At 58.7% G+C, this 16534-nt stretch overlaps 1 protein-coding gene across 5 annotated transcripts in view; it reads right to left on the bottom strand.

The window, feature by feature from the left end:
- The window catches only part of MGRN1 (mahogunin ring finger 1), a 54602-nt gene that overhangs the window by 21386 nt on the left and 16682 nt on the right, over nt 1–16534 (bottom strand). For all 5 annotated transcript variants that reach the window (XM_062180549.1, XM_062180550.1, XM_062180546.1 and 2 more), the window contains exons 2-5: nt 9410–9528; nt 5933–6021; nt 5281–5427; nt 2082–2199 (exon numbers count right to left, since the gene is read on the bottom strand). In XM_062180549.1, the coding sequence (XP_062036533.1) occupies nt 2082–2199; nt 5281–5427; nt 5933–6021; nt 9410–9502 (447 nt within the window). In that variant the 5' untranslated portion in view covers nt 9503–9528. The remainder of the gene's footprint in view (nt 1–2081; nt 2200–5280; nt 5428–5932; nt 6022–9409; nt 9529–16534) is intronic.

Here is a 16534-nt window from a genome sequence, read left to right as displayed (position 1 = left end):
AGCTTTTGCCCCCCTGGTGCATCCCAAGAGAAACCAGTCCTCTGTGTGGCTTCGTTTTTGAAAATGTTTGCATTTATTTATTTACTTACTTACTTACTTCTTATTTATTTGAAAGGCAGAGCAAGAGAGAGAGGAGATAAGGAGAGACAGAGACAGACTGATTTTTCTATCCACTAGTTCACTCCTAAAATTCCCTCAACAGCTCAGGCTGGGTCAGGCTGAACTCAATCCTGGGACCCAAATATCAGGCCATTTCCTGCTTCCTCCCAGGATGCACATTTGCAAGAAGCTAGATGAGAGGAGGTGGAGGGGCCGGCGCTGTGGCATAGCAGGTAGAGCCGCCACCTGCAGTGCCGGCATCCCATATGGGTGCCTGGGAAAGCAGTAGAAGATGATCCAAGTCCTTGGGCCCCTGCACCCATGTGGGAGACCTGGAAGAAGCTCCTGGCTCCTGGCTTCGAATCGGCGCAGCTCTGGCCAACTGGGGAGTGAACCAGCAGATGGAAGACCTCTCTCCCTCTCTGCCTCTGCCTCTCTCTCTGTGTAACTCTGCCTTTCAAATAAATAAATAAATCTAAAAAAAAAAAAAAGAAAATGTTCAAATTTGTATAGAACTCAATAGCAGAGAAACAAATAATCTGATTAAAAATATTTAAAAAAAAAAAAAAGAGAGAGAGAGGAGGTGGGACCTGACCGCCAGGCACCTGACAGGGAATGCTGAGTCCGGCAGCAGCTGTTAGCTGGAAGTTAGAAATCAGCCTGTGAGAGAGGGGCCTGGGCAGAACGCAGCAGCCTCAGAGGCAGCCCAACACTTACACTGCGAAGTCCTGCCCGGGACTGCTCGCTTCCTAGTGGTCTCGGCCCTCCCCCAGGACAGCTGCCCAGGAGAGTCCTCTCCTGCGCACCAGGTGGGCCACTGGCCCGAGAACGCACTGCACCACCACAGCGTCCCCCACGGCACGACTCGGGAGCTGCTCTACCCTGCGCCAGGTGGGCTCCCCTGGCCGACAGCACTGAGCGGTAACCCCTTGGGAAGAATTTCCCCTCACTTACACTTGGCAAACCCTCTGTCCTGGAGGAAGACGAGAAAGAGAGGGAGAAACAGCGGGAAGTGCTGGACCCCTTCCCGTGGGAGCCCCAGGATGAACACAGACTGCATGGGCTCAGCACTCAGCTCTCTGCTGGGCCGCCTGCCCGGCCCGCCAGGAAACCATGTAACCTTGCTTCCCCCACCCCGGCCTGAGCGACTGGGCTCTCTCTCTGATACCGTGCCCCCTCCAACCCCGGTCTGGGCGCTCTCTCAGATTCTGTCTCATCCTTCTTATGATTCCCTATCCCCAGTAAACCTTGCTACTTTGATCACCACTGCTCTGTCTCACGCCTGAATTCTTTCTTGTGCAAAGACAAGAACCCTACTACGATCTCCTCTAACGGCTCAACCAGCTGCACCAAACACCAGCTCCATGAGGCTTTTAACGCAAAGCCCAGGGCGGCTTGCTTGGGGAATAAGCTGCTGTGCAAACCCAGACAGAGCGAGGCGGCCGGCACCAGCCTGCGTTGCGCCCAGCGCGGCAGGCCGAGGCAGCCCGAGCGGGGAAAAGCATATTCAGTGTCCCCATTGGCCTCACACTGTGGGACCCTCAGGCTCTGCCACCAGGCCTGACGGACACAGGGAGAAGGTGAAGGGCAGAGGAGAGGACAAGGTCTCGACTGAAACAAACAGGAGCCACCAGGGGAACACAGGAGCAAACGAGCAAGAGCGGCACAGCCCTCACAGGGAGGGACCTGTGGCTGGCGTGGCGGGGTCCACAGCACGGCCCAGGGACGGCAGCCAGTGCCGGCAGAGCTGCCACGCTGCAGCCCCGATGACAATGGCCGGAAGCCCAGCATCCCCGAAGCCCAGCATCCCTCGAATGCTGGGCCTGGCGCAACCTCGCCATGCAGCAGTCCACACGTGGCCACCATGCACCTGCCCATCGTGCCGGGCACTCCCAAGCCTACAGGATGACAGGTGCGGGCAGTATGTGGGTGTGCCCCACACCCACTGGGGAGCGCTCTGGGTGGGCCCCGCCATGAGTTACCTCGTCATCCTTCCACTCGGAGAAGTCGATCTTGAAGGAAGGCAGAGAGAACTGCTGGCTCACCCCTCTCTTATAGTGGACGGTCTCCGACTGCAGAGCAGGGCTCTTGGGGCTGTACCTGAGGGGCCGAGAGGAGGAGGGGAGACGCTGTGCAGCCAGGACATGGAGCCAGGGCCTGTGCCTGGGCCTCCCTCCTCCAGGGAGGGCAGGAAATGGCCACAAGGCCCTCACTCCTCCATGGACCCCATCTTACACTGCCAGGTCCACTGCACAGCCTGGAGACAATTCTAAGAGTCCACACCTGCCCACACCTCTGCTACCTTCCCGGCCGTGGGCCTACCGTCCCACTGTGTACAATGAACTTGGTGCAGGGGTGCAGCGCAGGGCTCCTCGCTGCCCCTGTACACTCCCAGCCGCCTGCCCCTCTGCCTCAGAAGGGGGCATCTTACTCCCATGCGGGCACGCGCTGCTCCCCACGTGGCAGGGCTGCCTCTGCCCCTTCCTGTTGTGACCCAGCCCAAAGCTGTCCACCCTCGTCACATCTAAGTGCTGTGTCGTCAACACACCAGCTCCCCTGTGGTTTTACTGCATCAGGCCTGGGGACACCAGGGTTCTTGCATCTCTCGGTCCCCAGCAGCTTCCCCATGACAGGAGTCCTAAAAGAGGACCGGCTGCGTCCAAGGGCGCCCTCATTTTCAATCCTGATCAACTTGGCTGCTTCCATTCAGAACCCAGCACGCAACCTGCCTCCTCTCCCTCCGCTCCACACCACACGCACGGTCCCTGGGGGCCTGTCTGGGTTGAGACAAAGGACATTCAAGAGCTGAGCAACTGGGGGTGTCACAGTTGTGTGCAGAGGTAGCCCTGCCCTGGCGGTCAGAGGCGGTGTGGCAGAAGCCCCAGGCTGGGACGCCATCCTCAGGCTGTTCTGGCTTCCCTCTAGGAGCCAGGGGAGCCCGGGCCTACGCTTCTGTCTGAACCTCAGCCTCCCTGTGGGGAAGTGGGGTGGAAGGAGGAGCGCCGTGTGCCTGCAGCTCAGCTGGTCAGAGCATTTCCCGCTGGCCAGGGTGTGGGTCTGGGCCTCCCTGCCTCTCCTTCGGTACTGGTGCCACCAAGCCTGGCAGGCTGGAGGGGAGGCAGGGCTCCTGTCAGATCCTAGCAAGGGGAGTGTGGCATCTCCATGGCTACTGGGCCCCAGGGGCTTAAGACAAGGCCCAGGACAGCCGTGAAGGCCTCCCCCGAGCCTGGGTCTGCCTGCTGTTCTGTCTTTCTAGCTCTTCTGATGGCAGGAACCTCTCCTCCAGCTCCGCCTCCATGGTCACACAGGACAGCGAGGACCAGCCCAGGCTGCAGAGGGGAGGTGGGCTGGGCCCCAAGTCCAGTGGTCGGATCTGGGCCCCCGGCAGGACGAGGAACACTCACGAACCTTGCCTGAAGACCTCTGGAGCTCAGACAGCAGCTAACCCAGAGCACCTACTATGTGCCTCCCACAAGCACTGCCGCTAGTGAGGGCCAGGCCTCAGCGCCCCATTCAGTCCTCACGCCAGCCAAGGGAGAAGCTCCGGCCCCCTCGTTCCCAGCTAAGGAAACAGGCGCGGCAGTCCTGTCCCCGAGCTACCCAGCAGGTGCAGAGCAGGCCAGGACCAAAGGCCCAAGCTCTTCAGCCCCGGCCCTGGGAGCCACGCCTGGCCTCCGCGGGGTCTCCACACATTTGTGCGGCTCAAGTCGTAGAATCCAAACGCATGAGGCCAACAGGTCCCTTATTTCTAACAAAATCTCCAAAAGCTCAACCACAGGTTAAGTTGCCGCCTGTGCAGTGCCGGCATCCTAGATGGGTGCTGGTTCAAATCCAGGCTGCTCCTCTTCCAATCCAGCTCCCTGCTAATGTACCTGGGAAAGCAGTGGAAGATGCCCCAAAGTGCTTGGGCCCTGTTCCCAGGTGGGAGACCCAAAAGAAGCTCCTGGCTCCAGCCTGGTCCAATATCAGCCACTGCAGCCATTTGGGGAGTGAACCAGTAGACAGAACACCTCTCTCTCCTTCTCTTTCTCTGTAACTCTACATTTCAAATCGATAAATCTTGCGCAGCGCCGTGGCTCAACAGGCTAATCCTCCGCCTTGCGGCGCTGGCACACCGGGTTCTAGTCCCGGTCGGGGCACCGGATTCTGTCCCAGTTGCTCCTCTTCCAGGCCAGCTCTCTGCTATGGCCAGGGAGTGCAGTGGAGGATGGCCCAAGTTCTTGGGCCCTGCGCCCCATGGGAGACCAGGAAGAAGCACCTGGCTCCTGCCTTCAGATCAGCGCAGTGCGCCGGCCGCAGCACGCCGGCCGTGGTGGCCATTGGAGGGTGAACCAACGGCAAAGGAAGACCTTTCTCTCTGTCTCTCTCTCTCTCACTGTCCACTCTGCCTGTCAAAAAAAAAAAAAAAAAATCAATAAATCTTCAAAAAACAACTGTTGGCCTTGTGGGACATGAACTAAATTACAGAGTATCAATGGGTATCCACAGAGAACTGCAGAGTAGAGGGGTGGGGGCCGGCGCTGTGGTGTAGCAGGTCAAGCTGCCGCCTTCAGTGCCTGCATCCCACACGGTCGAGTCCCGGCTGCTCCACTTCTGACCCAGCTCCCTGCTATGGCCTGGGAAGGCAGTGGAAGATGACCCAAGTGCTTGGGCCCCTGCACCCGCATGGGAGACCCAAAAGAAACTGCTGGCTCCTGGCTTTGGAACGGCCCAGCTCCAGCTGTTGCGGCCACTTAGGGAGTAAACCAGTGGATAGAAGAGCTCTCTGTCTCCCCTGTAACTTTCCCTCTCAAGTAAATAAATAAGAAGTCTTAAGATGCCCTTGTCTTGTACCGCAGTGCCTGGAATCGAGTCTCACTTCCGCTTCTGAACCAGCTTCCTGCTAACATACCTGGAAAGGAAGTGGAAGAAGGCCCAAGTACTTGGGCTCCTGTTACCCAAGTGGGAGACTCGGACAGAGTCCCTAGCTCCTGGCTTTGGCCTGGCCCAGCCCTGGCTGCTGTGGCCATTCGAGTGAACCTGCAGATGGAAGGCCTCTCTCTTTCCATCTCTTTGCCCTTCAGTTAAATAAACATTTAAGACAGAACAGAGGAAGAAAATCTGTTTGTTCCCCAGACAGAAGGCTCCCAGGGAGCCCGAGACTGACCCCTGTGGTGCCTGCCCGCCGCCCGCAGGACTCACACGGCCACACCGTTCAGGAACTCCTCGGTCGCCTGGCAGTAGATGGTGATAGCCACCCGGGCGTCAGCGTCGAAGGTGAACTCCAGGCTGTAGAGCACCCGCGGCTTCTCGCTGTCCTCAGTGGGACTGTCCGCGTCTTCCTTGTACCTACGGGAGCAGGGCAGCAGGCAGAGGCAGGTCAGGGGGCCGAGGGGCCCTGGAACCAGCAGTGCCGGGGCAGTGCCCTGTTTGGCCAATAAGCCCAGCGATCCAGCCTTTGGCTCCTGTCTTCCTGCTGAGACAGCGATTCTCCACTCCAAAACCTGGCCCAGGGCAGCTCACGGCAGGGCTGACCTGCGCACTGCACAAGTTCAGCAGGCTCCCAGCGGCCACTCATCAGATGCCACCACGCGTCCCCAGCTGTCTCAGACACCGCCCTGCTGGGAGCCCTGGTTTTAAGAGGGAGTCCCACCAGCCCTCCCCACACTCATGCAGGGGACAGCTTGGGGCACTCACGGTCCTGGGGCAGCCTCTGACCCTACGCAAGCAGGATCAGGGAGCGGGACCTGCTCATCACCCCCTCCTCTTCCCACGCATGGACCTGAACCTCTGCCCCCATGCCCCACGGAGTCCCGAGGGCACAGGGCTCCCGCCTCGGGAGGTGCGGGGTTACCTCACGAGCCGGAGGGAGTCCTTGCGGATGTTCACCAGGCTCCTGAGCGTCTTCACGGGCTCGTGGGGGGCGGGAGTGACGTAGGGGAACTAGGAGGCAGAACGCAGTCTCAGCTCACAGCCTCCATGGGAGGGCCCTGCCTGCCCGTCCTGGCTCTCGCTCCCACCTGAGGGGCTGTACCAGGAGCCAGGCACTTCACTCTCACTACACCAAAGGGAGCCAGAGCAGAGCCCAATTCCAGGAAGCAGCTGCGACAACTGCACCTGCCAGAGGGACCCGGGGACAGCCACCAAGGGTGGGCTCCTACCTCCACCTGGTGGAGGACGGGGCTGGCGGCTGCCCTTGAACCATGCAGTGAATCCACACAGTCCCAGATTCAGGGAGGGGGCCGGCGTTCTGGCACGGCCACATGGGCACCAGTTCGAGTCACAGCTGCCCCCTATCACACTTGGGAAAGCAGCAGCAGATGCCCGAAGTTCTTGGGCCCCTGCACATGTGTGGGAGACACAGATGGAGCTCTAGGCTGCTGACTTCAGCCCGGGCCAACACTGGCAGTTGAGGCCACTGGGGAGTGAACCCACAAATGGAAGATCTCTCCCTCTCTCTCCTTCTGTCTCTCCCTTTCTGTAGCTATGCCTTTCAAATAAATAATACATAAATCTCTTTTTAAAAAACAGGGAAAAAAGGCCGGCGCCGTGGCTTAACAGGCTAATCCTCCGCCTTGCAGCGCCGGCACACTGGGTTCTAGTCCCAGTCGGGGCACCGATCCTGTCCCGGTTGCCCCTCTTCCAGGCCAGCTCTCTGCTGTGGCTAGGGAGTGCAGTGGAGGATGGCCCAAGTGCTTGGGCCCTGCACCCCATGGGAGACCAGGAGAAGCACCTGGCTCCTGTCATCGGAACAGCGCGGTGCGCTGGCCGCAGCGCGCCTACCGTGGCGGCCATTGGAGGGTGAACCAAAGGCAAAAAGGAAGACCTTTCTCTCTGTCTCCCTCTACTGTCCACTCTGCCTGTCCAAAAAAAAAAAAAAACAGGGAAAAAGATTTAGGGAGGGCACACAAGCACGCCTGTACACACAGGAGTGTGTACAAAACTAGTGGTATCTGGAAAATGGGGCTGTGTCCAGTGACACTGGGCCGGAGCCCTACTGGACATCAGCATCAGGCCAGGTGGGTCACGGGCACCTGGAGCGGCTCTGCTCCATTTCTTACGACAGCAGGTACATCCACTATGGTCGCAAGACAAGAAACTGAAAAAGGACCCACAGCACAGGAGCCTCGATGGAGCAGACCCCGCGCAGGTGCTGAGGCGGCTGAGGTCGAAGCCCAGGTTCCTGCTCCTGCTCCCACAGGGAGGCTCCCTGCTGAGCCACAGGTCGGCAGCACCTGGCCCCAGCCCCGACCCGCAGCGTGTGCTCCAGATCGAGGATTCCGGCCAGCCCGCGGCTCTGTAGCTAAAACAGCCTGGAACTGAGACAAAACGCTGTACAAAATCAGCAGTGACGTTAAACCAGCCCCTCTGCCTTTACTGCCTTCGCCATCAGCCTGAAAGGCTTTAAAACGGACTTAAGAAGCATTTAAATGCATTGTTTATTTATTCAGGAAGGTATTTAATTAGTGCTAAGTGTGAAGTGGACCCTGTTGCTAGCCCCAGCAAGCAAGCATATCTTCGGTAGAGCTAAACCCCCAATAAAACTGCCACACGGCACACGCTTTAACGAAGTCTGAGTATTAAATAAAACTGCATACGCACTTTAGAGTAAACAGAGAAATAAAAATAAAACAGCCTGGAAACATCTGGCCCGGTCACACCTGCCAGGCCTGCAGGACGACCCACAATGCCGCAGCCCTAGCGGGAGGGGGCACCGCACCTCCTTAACAGAGAGGGCCTCTTGCTAGTCCCTCGCCATCATTTCAAACCTGACACCCCAGGCCCAGCCTCTCCGTGGGACCCCTTCCTTCCCCAGCCCCTGCACCCACCCCGTCTCATGGCAGACCGCAGCCCTCCCCACACGCGGAAGCTCGCATCCACGCAGCCTCCGTGATGCACCCGTCTGATGCCTGTTTCCATGCGGAGGGGCGACCTTACCTCCCGAAGGCCCACCACAAGGCCCAGCAGACCTCCCTCCATTGGCCCAGGAAGGCCTGCAGCCCTCGCCCCTCCTTGTCTACTCTCGCACGGCCTGCAGAGCCGTGCTCACCTCCAGAAGCAGGGCCTGTCAGTGCCTCCTGCCAGCTGCCCTGCCCACGCCCTCCTTCCTGCTCTTTCTTGGGGACTGGTTCCCACCCCTCACAGCAGCCACAAAGTCTGCCCTGCCCCCACCCTGCCTCTCTGCTCACCACCCGTTCATGCCACGTTTCCTTTTCTTGTTGTTCAAGATTTATTTTTATTGATTTGAAAGGCAGACTTAGAGGGGAGGGGAGGGAGGGAGGAGAGAGCGAGCGAGCGTGCCAGGGAAGGAGATCTTCCATCCACTGGTTTATCCCCCAAATGGCCACCAAGAACTTCTTTCAGGTCTCCCAAATGGGTACGGGAGTCCAATCGCTCAGGCCATCTTCTGCTGCCGTCCCAGGCCATCAGGAGGGCGCTGGATCGGAAGTGAAGCTGGGACTCACCAGCACTCACACGGGACTGGCGTGTGAGGTGGCGGCTTATGTGGTGCGCCACAGCACCAGTTCCCATGCTTTCCCGTTGTACTGTCTGCACCCCACCAGGGAACAGGGCGCAGGTCTGACTTCACTCCCCAGCTCCTGTAAGAGCTCCAGGCACAACGCAGGCACCAACAGTGCGTTGAAAATCAGACAGCTGCCCTCCACGTATATCTCTCTGGCGACTCTGCTTCTGACCGTACTCCCTGTCCACTGTCCCCTGGAACACGGATCTTCTTTCTTGCTTTTTAGACAAAATAACCCAAGATCAACTCTCTGCCTCGTGGCCAGTGTTTGTGGCGCAGCGGGGTAAGCTGCCACCTGTGACACCAGCATCCCACACGGGCACCAGTTCGTATCTCAGCTGCTCTGCTCCCTATCCAGCTCCCTGCTGTGGCCTGGGAGAGCAGCAGCAGATGGCCCCAGCGCTTGGGCCCCTGCACCCACGTGGGAGACCCGGAGGGAGCTCCTGTAAGGAAAGGGATGGAAGGTGCCGAACACCAGTGAGCTTCCACCACCCGGGCTCACAGCCCGGGCCGGGGCGGCTGTTTGGGGAGACAACGCTGCCTCCCTCTCCCTCTCCCTCTCCCTCTCCTCCTAGCTGTAACTCTTTCGACTGTTCAGGTGAATCTTCAAAGAAGAAACACATCTGTACCTCTGCAGCTCCCACGGGGCTCGCACTGCTGACACGGGCTGCTCTGCGCTTGGTGACCCACCCCCACCATCTGGCCTCCTCGGGACAGCACCAGGACAAGCCCAGTCCAAGTCACACGTCGTCAGCCAGCCCAACTGGGACACAGACGGCAGGGCCTCCCGCGGTCCCCGAGACCCACCTGGACTGGGCGGCTGCCCAGGAAGTTCAGGTCCATGTTCTCTCCAAAGAGGTAACCTTCGGGGTGGGGGGTGTCAAATTTCTCGCCTCCCATGAAAAAGTGTGAAGCAAAGTAGTTTCCTGTTTAAAGGGAAAAACAGCGGTTGGCGATGCAGCTCGAGGGGAGCCAGCGTGAGGCCGGCAGTGCCAGCGCCCGGCTCAGCCACCCCGGCCTGGGCCCTTCCACGGTGGCCTCCAGGTGTCCGCGCACCACCAGCCTCAACACCCTGCCCTCTGCAGGCCCCTCCTCCCTGCTCTGCCTCGCTGCTGGCCTCACAAAGGCACATCCACGTCCTGCCTCCCCCTGAACCCGCGCAGGTGCCCTGATCCGGAAGTCCAGCACCGGATGTTTTCCTAAGAGAAAGGAGAGGGAGAGCTGGACCCACACGGAGGGAAGACGGCCACGTGGAAATAGAGGCTGTGTCAGGAGGGACGCAGGCCAGGCCGGGGGCCCGGGAGGCAGGAAGAGGCAAGGCAAGAGTCTCCCCGGAGCCCTCAGAGGGAGAGTGGCCCTGCCAAGGCCTTGATTTCCAACTGTGGTGCCAGGATGCTAGACGGTGCACTTCTATGGCTATTAGCCATGGCCAGTGGTCATCTGTTCCAGCCACTCCAGGAAACCCAGCCACGCCCCTTGACCCCGGCCCAGCCCCGAGGCCCTTTCCTCTCAGTACCAACCCTGGTGCAAAGCTGTGTGGCCTGCATTTTACGGGCACTGGACTCCCCGTGCCCACTGACTCCGTGGCTGGCTCCCTTGATGTCCCTGGCATACACAGACAGGAAAGTCCCAGTTTTCCTTTCAGGAAAGAGACAGAAGACACCCAGCACCGGGAGCTTCAAACATCTGGACCCACAGCCTCTCCCACACCTCTAACCTGACCCCACCGCTCTCACAGGGGAGCTGGGAGGAAGGCTCCGGGGACCACAGGGCCTGTGATCATCACCAATGCTCAGAGTGTGCGACCCTCGGCCCCGTGTGTGGCAGGGACCCCGTGTGGCATCTTCCTGGGATCTCTGATGGGAATTCTGGGCCCACTGAGCGTCCAGGGAAGCCCTCAGCCCCAGTTCTGGGGACACAGCCATGGCCACACAAGTGCAAGTAACGAGGACCCTCCTGCCCAGGGCACGCACCCTCAGCCACCGTCTACACAGCAGGAACAGCAGCAGGCGGGGGCTCACCCACCCAGCTCCCCATCCTGTGGACCAAGATGAACAGAGAGCCACCTGCAACAAGCAACAGGCCAACAGCTAAACAAACAGAACACCTCGCAGCTGTCTCCTAGCAGCCAGCAGGCCTGGAAACGCTGACATGGAGCCATAGCCCTGGAACCCTTGCTGGTGGAAAACAAACGGCTGGCGCTGGCGCAGGAGTTAAGAAGCTGCCCCAGACGCTCAAGTTCAAGTCCAGCTCTGCTCCTGAGTCCCACTTCCTGCTAGTGCGCACTCTGGGAGGCAGGTGATGATGGATCAGGTACCCAGGTCCCTGCCACCCACATGGGAGACCCAGATGGAGCTCCTGGCTCCTGGCTCCAGCTGACCCAGCCCTGGCTGTGGAAGGCATTTAAGGGTTGAACTAGCCGCCAGAAGATCTGCCCACCCCCCCTTTTCTTTGCTTTTGAAATGCGCAAAAGTAATACTGTAGGGAAGCAAGTGGCCCCATGTGGAGGGGGCCTACCACGCCGAGAGCACATCATGAGGTCGCAGACGGGCGGGTGAGAACCAAAGCCCAGACCTGCCGCTCTGTGTTAGGTCTCCATGCACCAGGGCGGTGCTCTTGGGTCGGGAGAAGGGGTAACTGAGACACAGGTAAACCCAGGCCTCCTGCCCAGCTCCTAGGAAGTTCAGAGCCACTGTGACACCTGGGCGTCACAAGCAGCCACTGCACTGGGAACACCAGCATTTTCAACACACAGAGGTGGCACTTCCCTTCAGGGGGTCTCTGGACCCGGGGGCCTCAGCTGGACTCTGGGAGCCCCCAGTCCAGAGCCCCCTGGCAAGATGTGTACAATGCCTGTGACAGCAGGGGGATGTAGGGAGAGCAGGGGCCCAGGTGTGGGCAACCGGCCCTGCCCGACCAGGCTCTCCACCTGGTGAGCGGGCAGCCTTGGCCGGCAGGCTCTCCACCTGGTGAGCGGGCAGCCTTGGCCGGCAGGCTCTCCACCTGGTGAGTGGGCAGCCTTGGCCGGCAGGCAAGGCCCAGAAGCAGGCAGAACTGAGCACATGCACCAAGTCTCAGGCCTAGAGGCCTCCTGCTCCCATCTCCTCCACGGGCACCTTCGAGGCCCAACCACCCCACGTCCCACAGCTCCCTGGAGTCACCTCCCCAAGGGCAGAAAACAGAGGGGCAGCTGTCACCAGGACGACCCCAGGGTGACGGCTCAAGTACTTCGCTCCCTGCCACCCAAGCAGGGGACGTGGACTGAGTTCCAGGCTCCTGGCTTTGGCCGGGCCCAGCTACAGATGTTGAGGATATTTGGGAAGTGAACCAGCAAATGGAAGATCTGGTTCCTTTGTCTTTTTAATAAAAAAACGAAAAATCTTAAGAGAATAAAAACCTTTGGATTAAACGATAAAACGGAATTATTACTTCCTCTTTGCTGTGTATTTTCTAAATTTTCTACAATTAATGCATGGTACTTGTGAAACAGATTATTCTGCAAAGATCGAACACACAGGCCGACGGTGTCTGTTACTGCGGCAGAAACGGAGCCACGTTCCAGAGTCAGATAAGGTGAGGCCTGCGCGGTTCTGAACACACGAAAAACCACTCAGACCCCCTGAGGGGGAACTCCTGCACCTCTCACTCTGTGTAAAGATACGTCTGCACCTCAGTAAAACGGGGAAGACTCAGTGCTGTCAGCTGGTAGTCATCCTCTGTCTGGATACCAGATTTTCACGTGAAAGTGTGGCAAAGCTCGAGAATGAGACATTACTGAAATCCTGCTACTTCGCCTTACTTATGTGATCAACCTAAATAATTCTAGGGGTGGTAACTGACACAGTGGTTAAGTTAACACTGGGAGGGGCCAGCTCTGTGGTACAGCGGGTAAAGCTGCCACCTGCAATGCTGGCATCCCATATGGGCGCCAGTTCGAGTCCTGGCTGCTCCACTTCCGATCCAGCTCTCTGCTAAGGCCTGGGAAAGCAGTGGAAGATGGCCCAAGTCCTTGGGCCCCAGCACCCGCATGGGAGACGCGGAAGAAGCTCCTGGCTTCGAATTGGCACAGCTCTGGCCATGGTGGTCAATTGGGGAGTGAACCAGCAGATGAAAGACTTCTCTCTCTGCCTCTCCTTCTCTCTGTGTGTAACTCTTTCAAATAAATAAATCAATCTTAAAAAAAAAAAAAAAAAACATTTGGAGGGGCTGGCGCTGTGGTAAAGCGAGTTAAGCCCCCTCTATGATGCCAGCATCCCACGTAAGTGCCAGTTCAAATCTCAGCTGCTCCACTTCCAATCCAGCTCCTAGCTAATGCTTTCAAATTTAAAAATAACTTTTTTTTTTTTTTTTGACAGGCAGAGTGGACAGTGAGAGAGACAGACAGAGAGAAAGGTCTTCCTTTGCCGTTGGTTCACCCTCCAATGGCCGCCGCGGCCGGCGCACCGTGCTGATCCGAAGGCAGGAGCCAGGTGCTTCTCCTGGTCTCCCATGAGGTACAGGGCCCAAGCACTTGGGCCATCCTCCACTGCCTTCCCGGGCCATAGCAGAGAGCTGGCCTGGAAGAGGGGCAACCGGGACAGAATCCGGCACCCCGACCGGGACTAGAAAGGGTGTGCCGGCACCGCTAAGCGGAGGATTAGCCTGTTGAGCCACGGCGCTGGCCTAAAAATAACTTTTTAAAACAAATACAGAATTGTACACACACACATTCCAGAATTGTGCTGCACACGTCAGCTAACTGCGAATGCCTGAGTCACAAGGAGCAGCACTCTTTCAAGGTATTTTGTTAGGCGTTTATTACTGACAAAAACTAGCATTTGTGTTGTATGACTGACGGGTGTCTGCGGCGACCACTGAAACCACAAGAAGTCTCACTTAGAGCTTTCTGGTGACGTGAACTTGAATCTATGTACAAACATTGGCTGAGAAGTGCAATCCGGTGATTAACAAAACAATTTCAAGCACAGAAAACCAGAACTAAGTCACAGTTCCTTGTAGAGAAATGGTAGGCGAAAGCAAGTCCGGAGCAGGACCACACACACCACTCCCGCCCCAGCTGCACAGACGCGCCTGGCCCTGTGGGGGTGCCCCTGCCCAGGGGAGTGGAAAACACAACACAAAGCAGAGCTGGAGCTTACACGTGGCCGTACACTCACGCACAGGGAGGAAACCCGGGACGGGGCAGGGGGGCAACTGGGCCCGGGGAGAGCTACTCTCCTCTTTTCCCCTCAAGAATAAAGGATCGGTAGGGGCCAGCAGGTTTCGCCACTGTTAGAACACTGGCATCCCATAACAAATTGCCAGTTCAAGTCCTGGCTGCTCCACTTCAATCCTAAGGCAGTGAAAGATGGCCTAAGTGGGTAAGACCCCGCCACCCACGTGGGGGACCCAGATGGAGTTCCAGACTCCTGGCTTCAGCTGGCCCAGCTTTCTCTGTTTTCCTCTTGCACTCTGCCTTCCAGTTATATAACCAACCCCTATAAAAGAAAAAAGAAAGGAGGCGACACTGTGGCACAGCGGGTTAAAGCCCCGGTCTGCAGTGCCGGCATCCCATATGGGCACCGGTTCGAGTCCTGACTACTCCGCTTCTGATCCAGCTCACTGCTGTGTCCTGGGAAAGCAGTAGAAGATGGCCCAGGTCCTTGGGCCCCTGGACCCACTAGGGAGACCCGGAAGAAGCTCCTGGCTCCTGGCTTTGGATCAGCACAGCTCAGGCCATTGTGGCCACTTGGGAAGTGAACCAGCGGATGGAAGACCTTTCTTTCTCTATCTCTGCCTCTCTGTAACTCTGCCTTTCAAATAAATTAAAAAAAAAAAAAGGAAAAGCCAAACATGAAAAATGTTCAGTGAATGCAGAAAACGGGGTTTTATGGTCTGACTCTGCTGCCCCGCAGGTTTCTAAGATGCTCACGTCCCTACAACAGGGGCTGGTAAAGGAGAAACACGCATGCCAGACAACTGGCAGCAGCTCCTGCGTGTGTGTGCACACGCGTGTACAGGCGTACCTCGACACGTACACTGGGGAGCAGACGGTGCCGCAGGACGAGGGAGGGAGGGGAGAGATGAGCAAGACGGGAAGATGAAGGAAGCACCACCACAGCCACACGGTTCTGTCCACGGAGCTGGCAGGGGGCAGGCAGGGCAGCAGGCAGGACAGGGCCCAGCCCTCCCACCGCCCCCAAAGACAGGGACAGACACCGCCCCCTTCTTCCCAGGCACTAGAACAGCAGAGCTGGGGTGCAAACCCTCAGCCTCCAGAGCCCAGCACGTGCCCCCCTTGTCGCAGCCTGGGGACAGTGGTCAATGGTGTCACTGCCAGCCACAACGGGCAGCTGTTCGCACACAGAGAGCCACATGCAAAAGCTTTCCTCAAACAAACTGTAGACAATTGTTCCGTAGCCAACAGATGCCCTGGGTCCACGGGTGTTGGTCTGGACTCACACGCCAGACTCCAGGCCTCAGCGGGCAGGCCTCACACACCGCACCAAGGGCAAACCCACCTCCTCCCCTCGTCACTGTCACCATCACCGTCTGTCGGGGACTCACCCTGGGGTGGGGCAGGCATTTGGTCTCCATCTTACTTCCACGTCCAGCAGGGAGAACACAGATGGCGAGCGCCCTTCCTCCACCCATCCCCCCCCCCACTGGCATCAGGGGTGGGAGAAAGCCACACTTGTCATCTTCACCCACGACAAACACCCGGGCCGTGAGGCCACCGGAGGCGGTGCTGTCCCCTCTGCACGGCCACCGAGCCACATGCTGGGGCTCTGTTGTCGGTCCCATTCGGGGTGTTGGGGAGTCCACACCGCGTGCCACACTCTGGCACAGTGGAAGCAGAAGCATCACACGACCCGTCAGGGGAGCCAGGAGCCAGGACCCAGGGAGTCTCCATGGAGCCCGGAGCGGAAAGGCAGAGCGCCCGGCGGTGTGCACAGCCCAGGCGGGGCTGTGAACAGTGGGTCTCAAGGAGCCCAAACTGCTGCCAGGGCCTCAGAGAGCGGGGAGGGGCCAGGAAGAGGAAGCACCTGTGCCGCCTGCCTCCTCCTCTACATGCCTGCTTGTCAGAGACCAGAGTCTGGGACCCCCCCAGAGAAATACTTCTACCCAAACCTGCCCTGCCCTGGGGCACCCCAACAGAAGCTGGCTGGGTTCAGAGGGTGGCTCCTCTGTACACATGCAGACGTCCCCCGGGGGCAGGGCCCAAGAGCCACCTGGCCTAGGAGTGTGAGCTCAAGTGCCGGTGCGGCTCTAGGTAGCCCAGGCCCCTCCCCATGCTCGCAGCCCCCAAAGCGAATGTTCTGTGCCTCGGCCTCCCTGCCAGATCCCACCCTCCCCACTCACACTGCTCGGCACCCACCTTCCTGGCTGTCACACCTCCTATCCTAACTGCCCTCCCAGGGCCATCACGGGTCCTCTTCGTGGACGTGATGGTCACGGCAGCCCCGTCTGTCTGCACCCCTGCCGCGGCAAGAGCTCGCCACACTCGGCTTGTTACTCTGCCGTCTCACGGCTGAGAAGCCTCGCAAGCCACATCCCCGCAGGGTCGGTGACGCGGTGAGACCTTGCGATCCCAGAGCCTGCACCCTTGTTACGGGCTGAACAGGACTTGTCGCCCCAAAACTCACACAGACGTTTGCACTCTGATGTCAACGTTAATGGGTGACAGATTAAGGGCGGAGGCTTGGTCTAATGATGGCGTCTTGGGGTGACTGGGGGCGTGCCCTCAGAGGGTGGTTCTCAGGAGAGGTCTGCTTCCTGGTTCAGCCCGTGACCGACCCTCTGCACCGGCCACAACCAGCCTCCACAGACAGCGACCGGGGCCTCACGATCCTGACCTGTGGCCTCCAGACTGCACACTAAGATCAACCTTCTCCTGCCCAGGAAAGAGGACACCCAGCCCGCCACGTCCCTGCTAAGAGACACGCCCGGCCC

Source organism: Lepus europaeus, chromosome 21 (assembly GCF_033115175.1).
Source record: "Lepus europaeus isolate LE1 chromosome 21, mLepTim1.pri, whole genome shotgun sequence".
NCBI classification, from domain to species: Eukaryota; Metazoa; Chordata; class Mammalia; order Lagomorpha; family Leporidae; genus Lepus; species Lepus europaeus.
The sequence above is the reverse complement of the archived record's forward strand: the minus strand, read 5'-3'. Positions and strand labels throughout refer to the sequence as shown.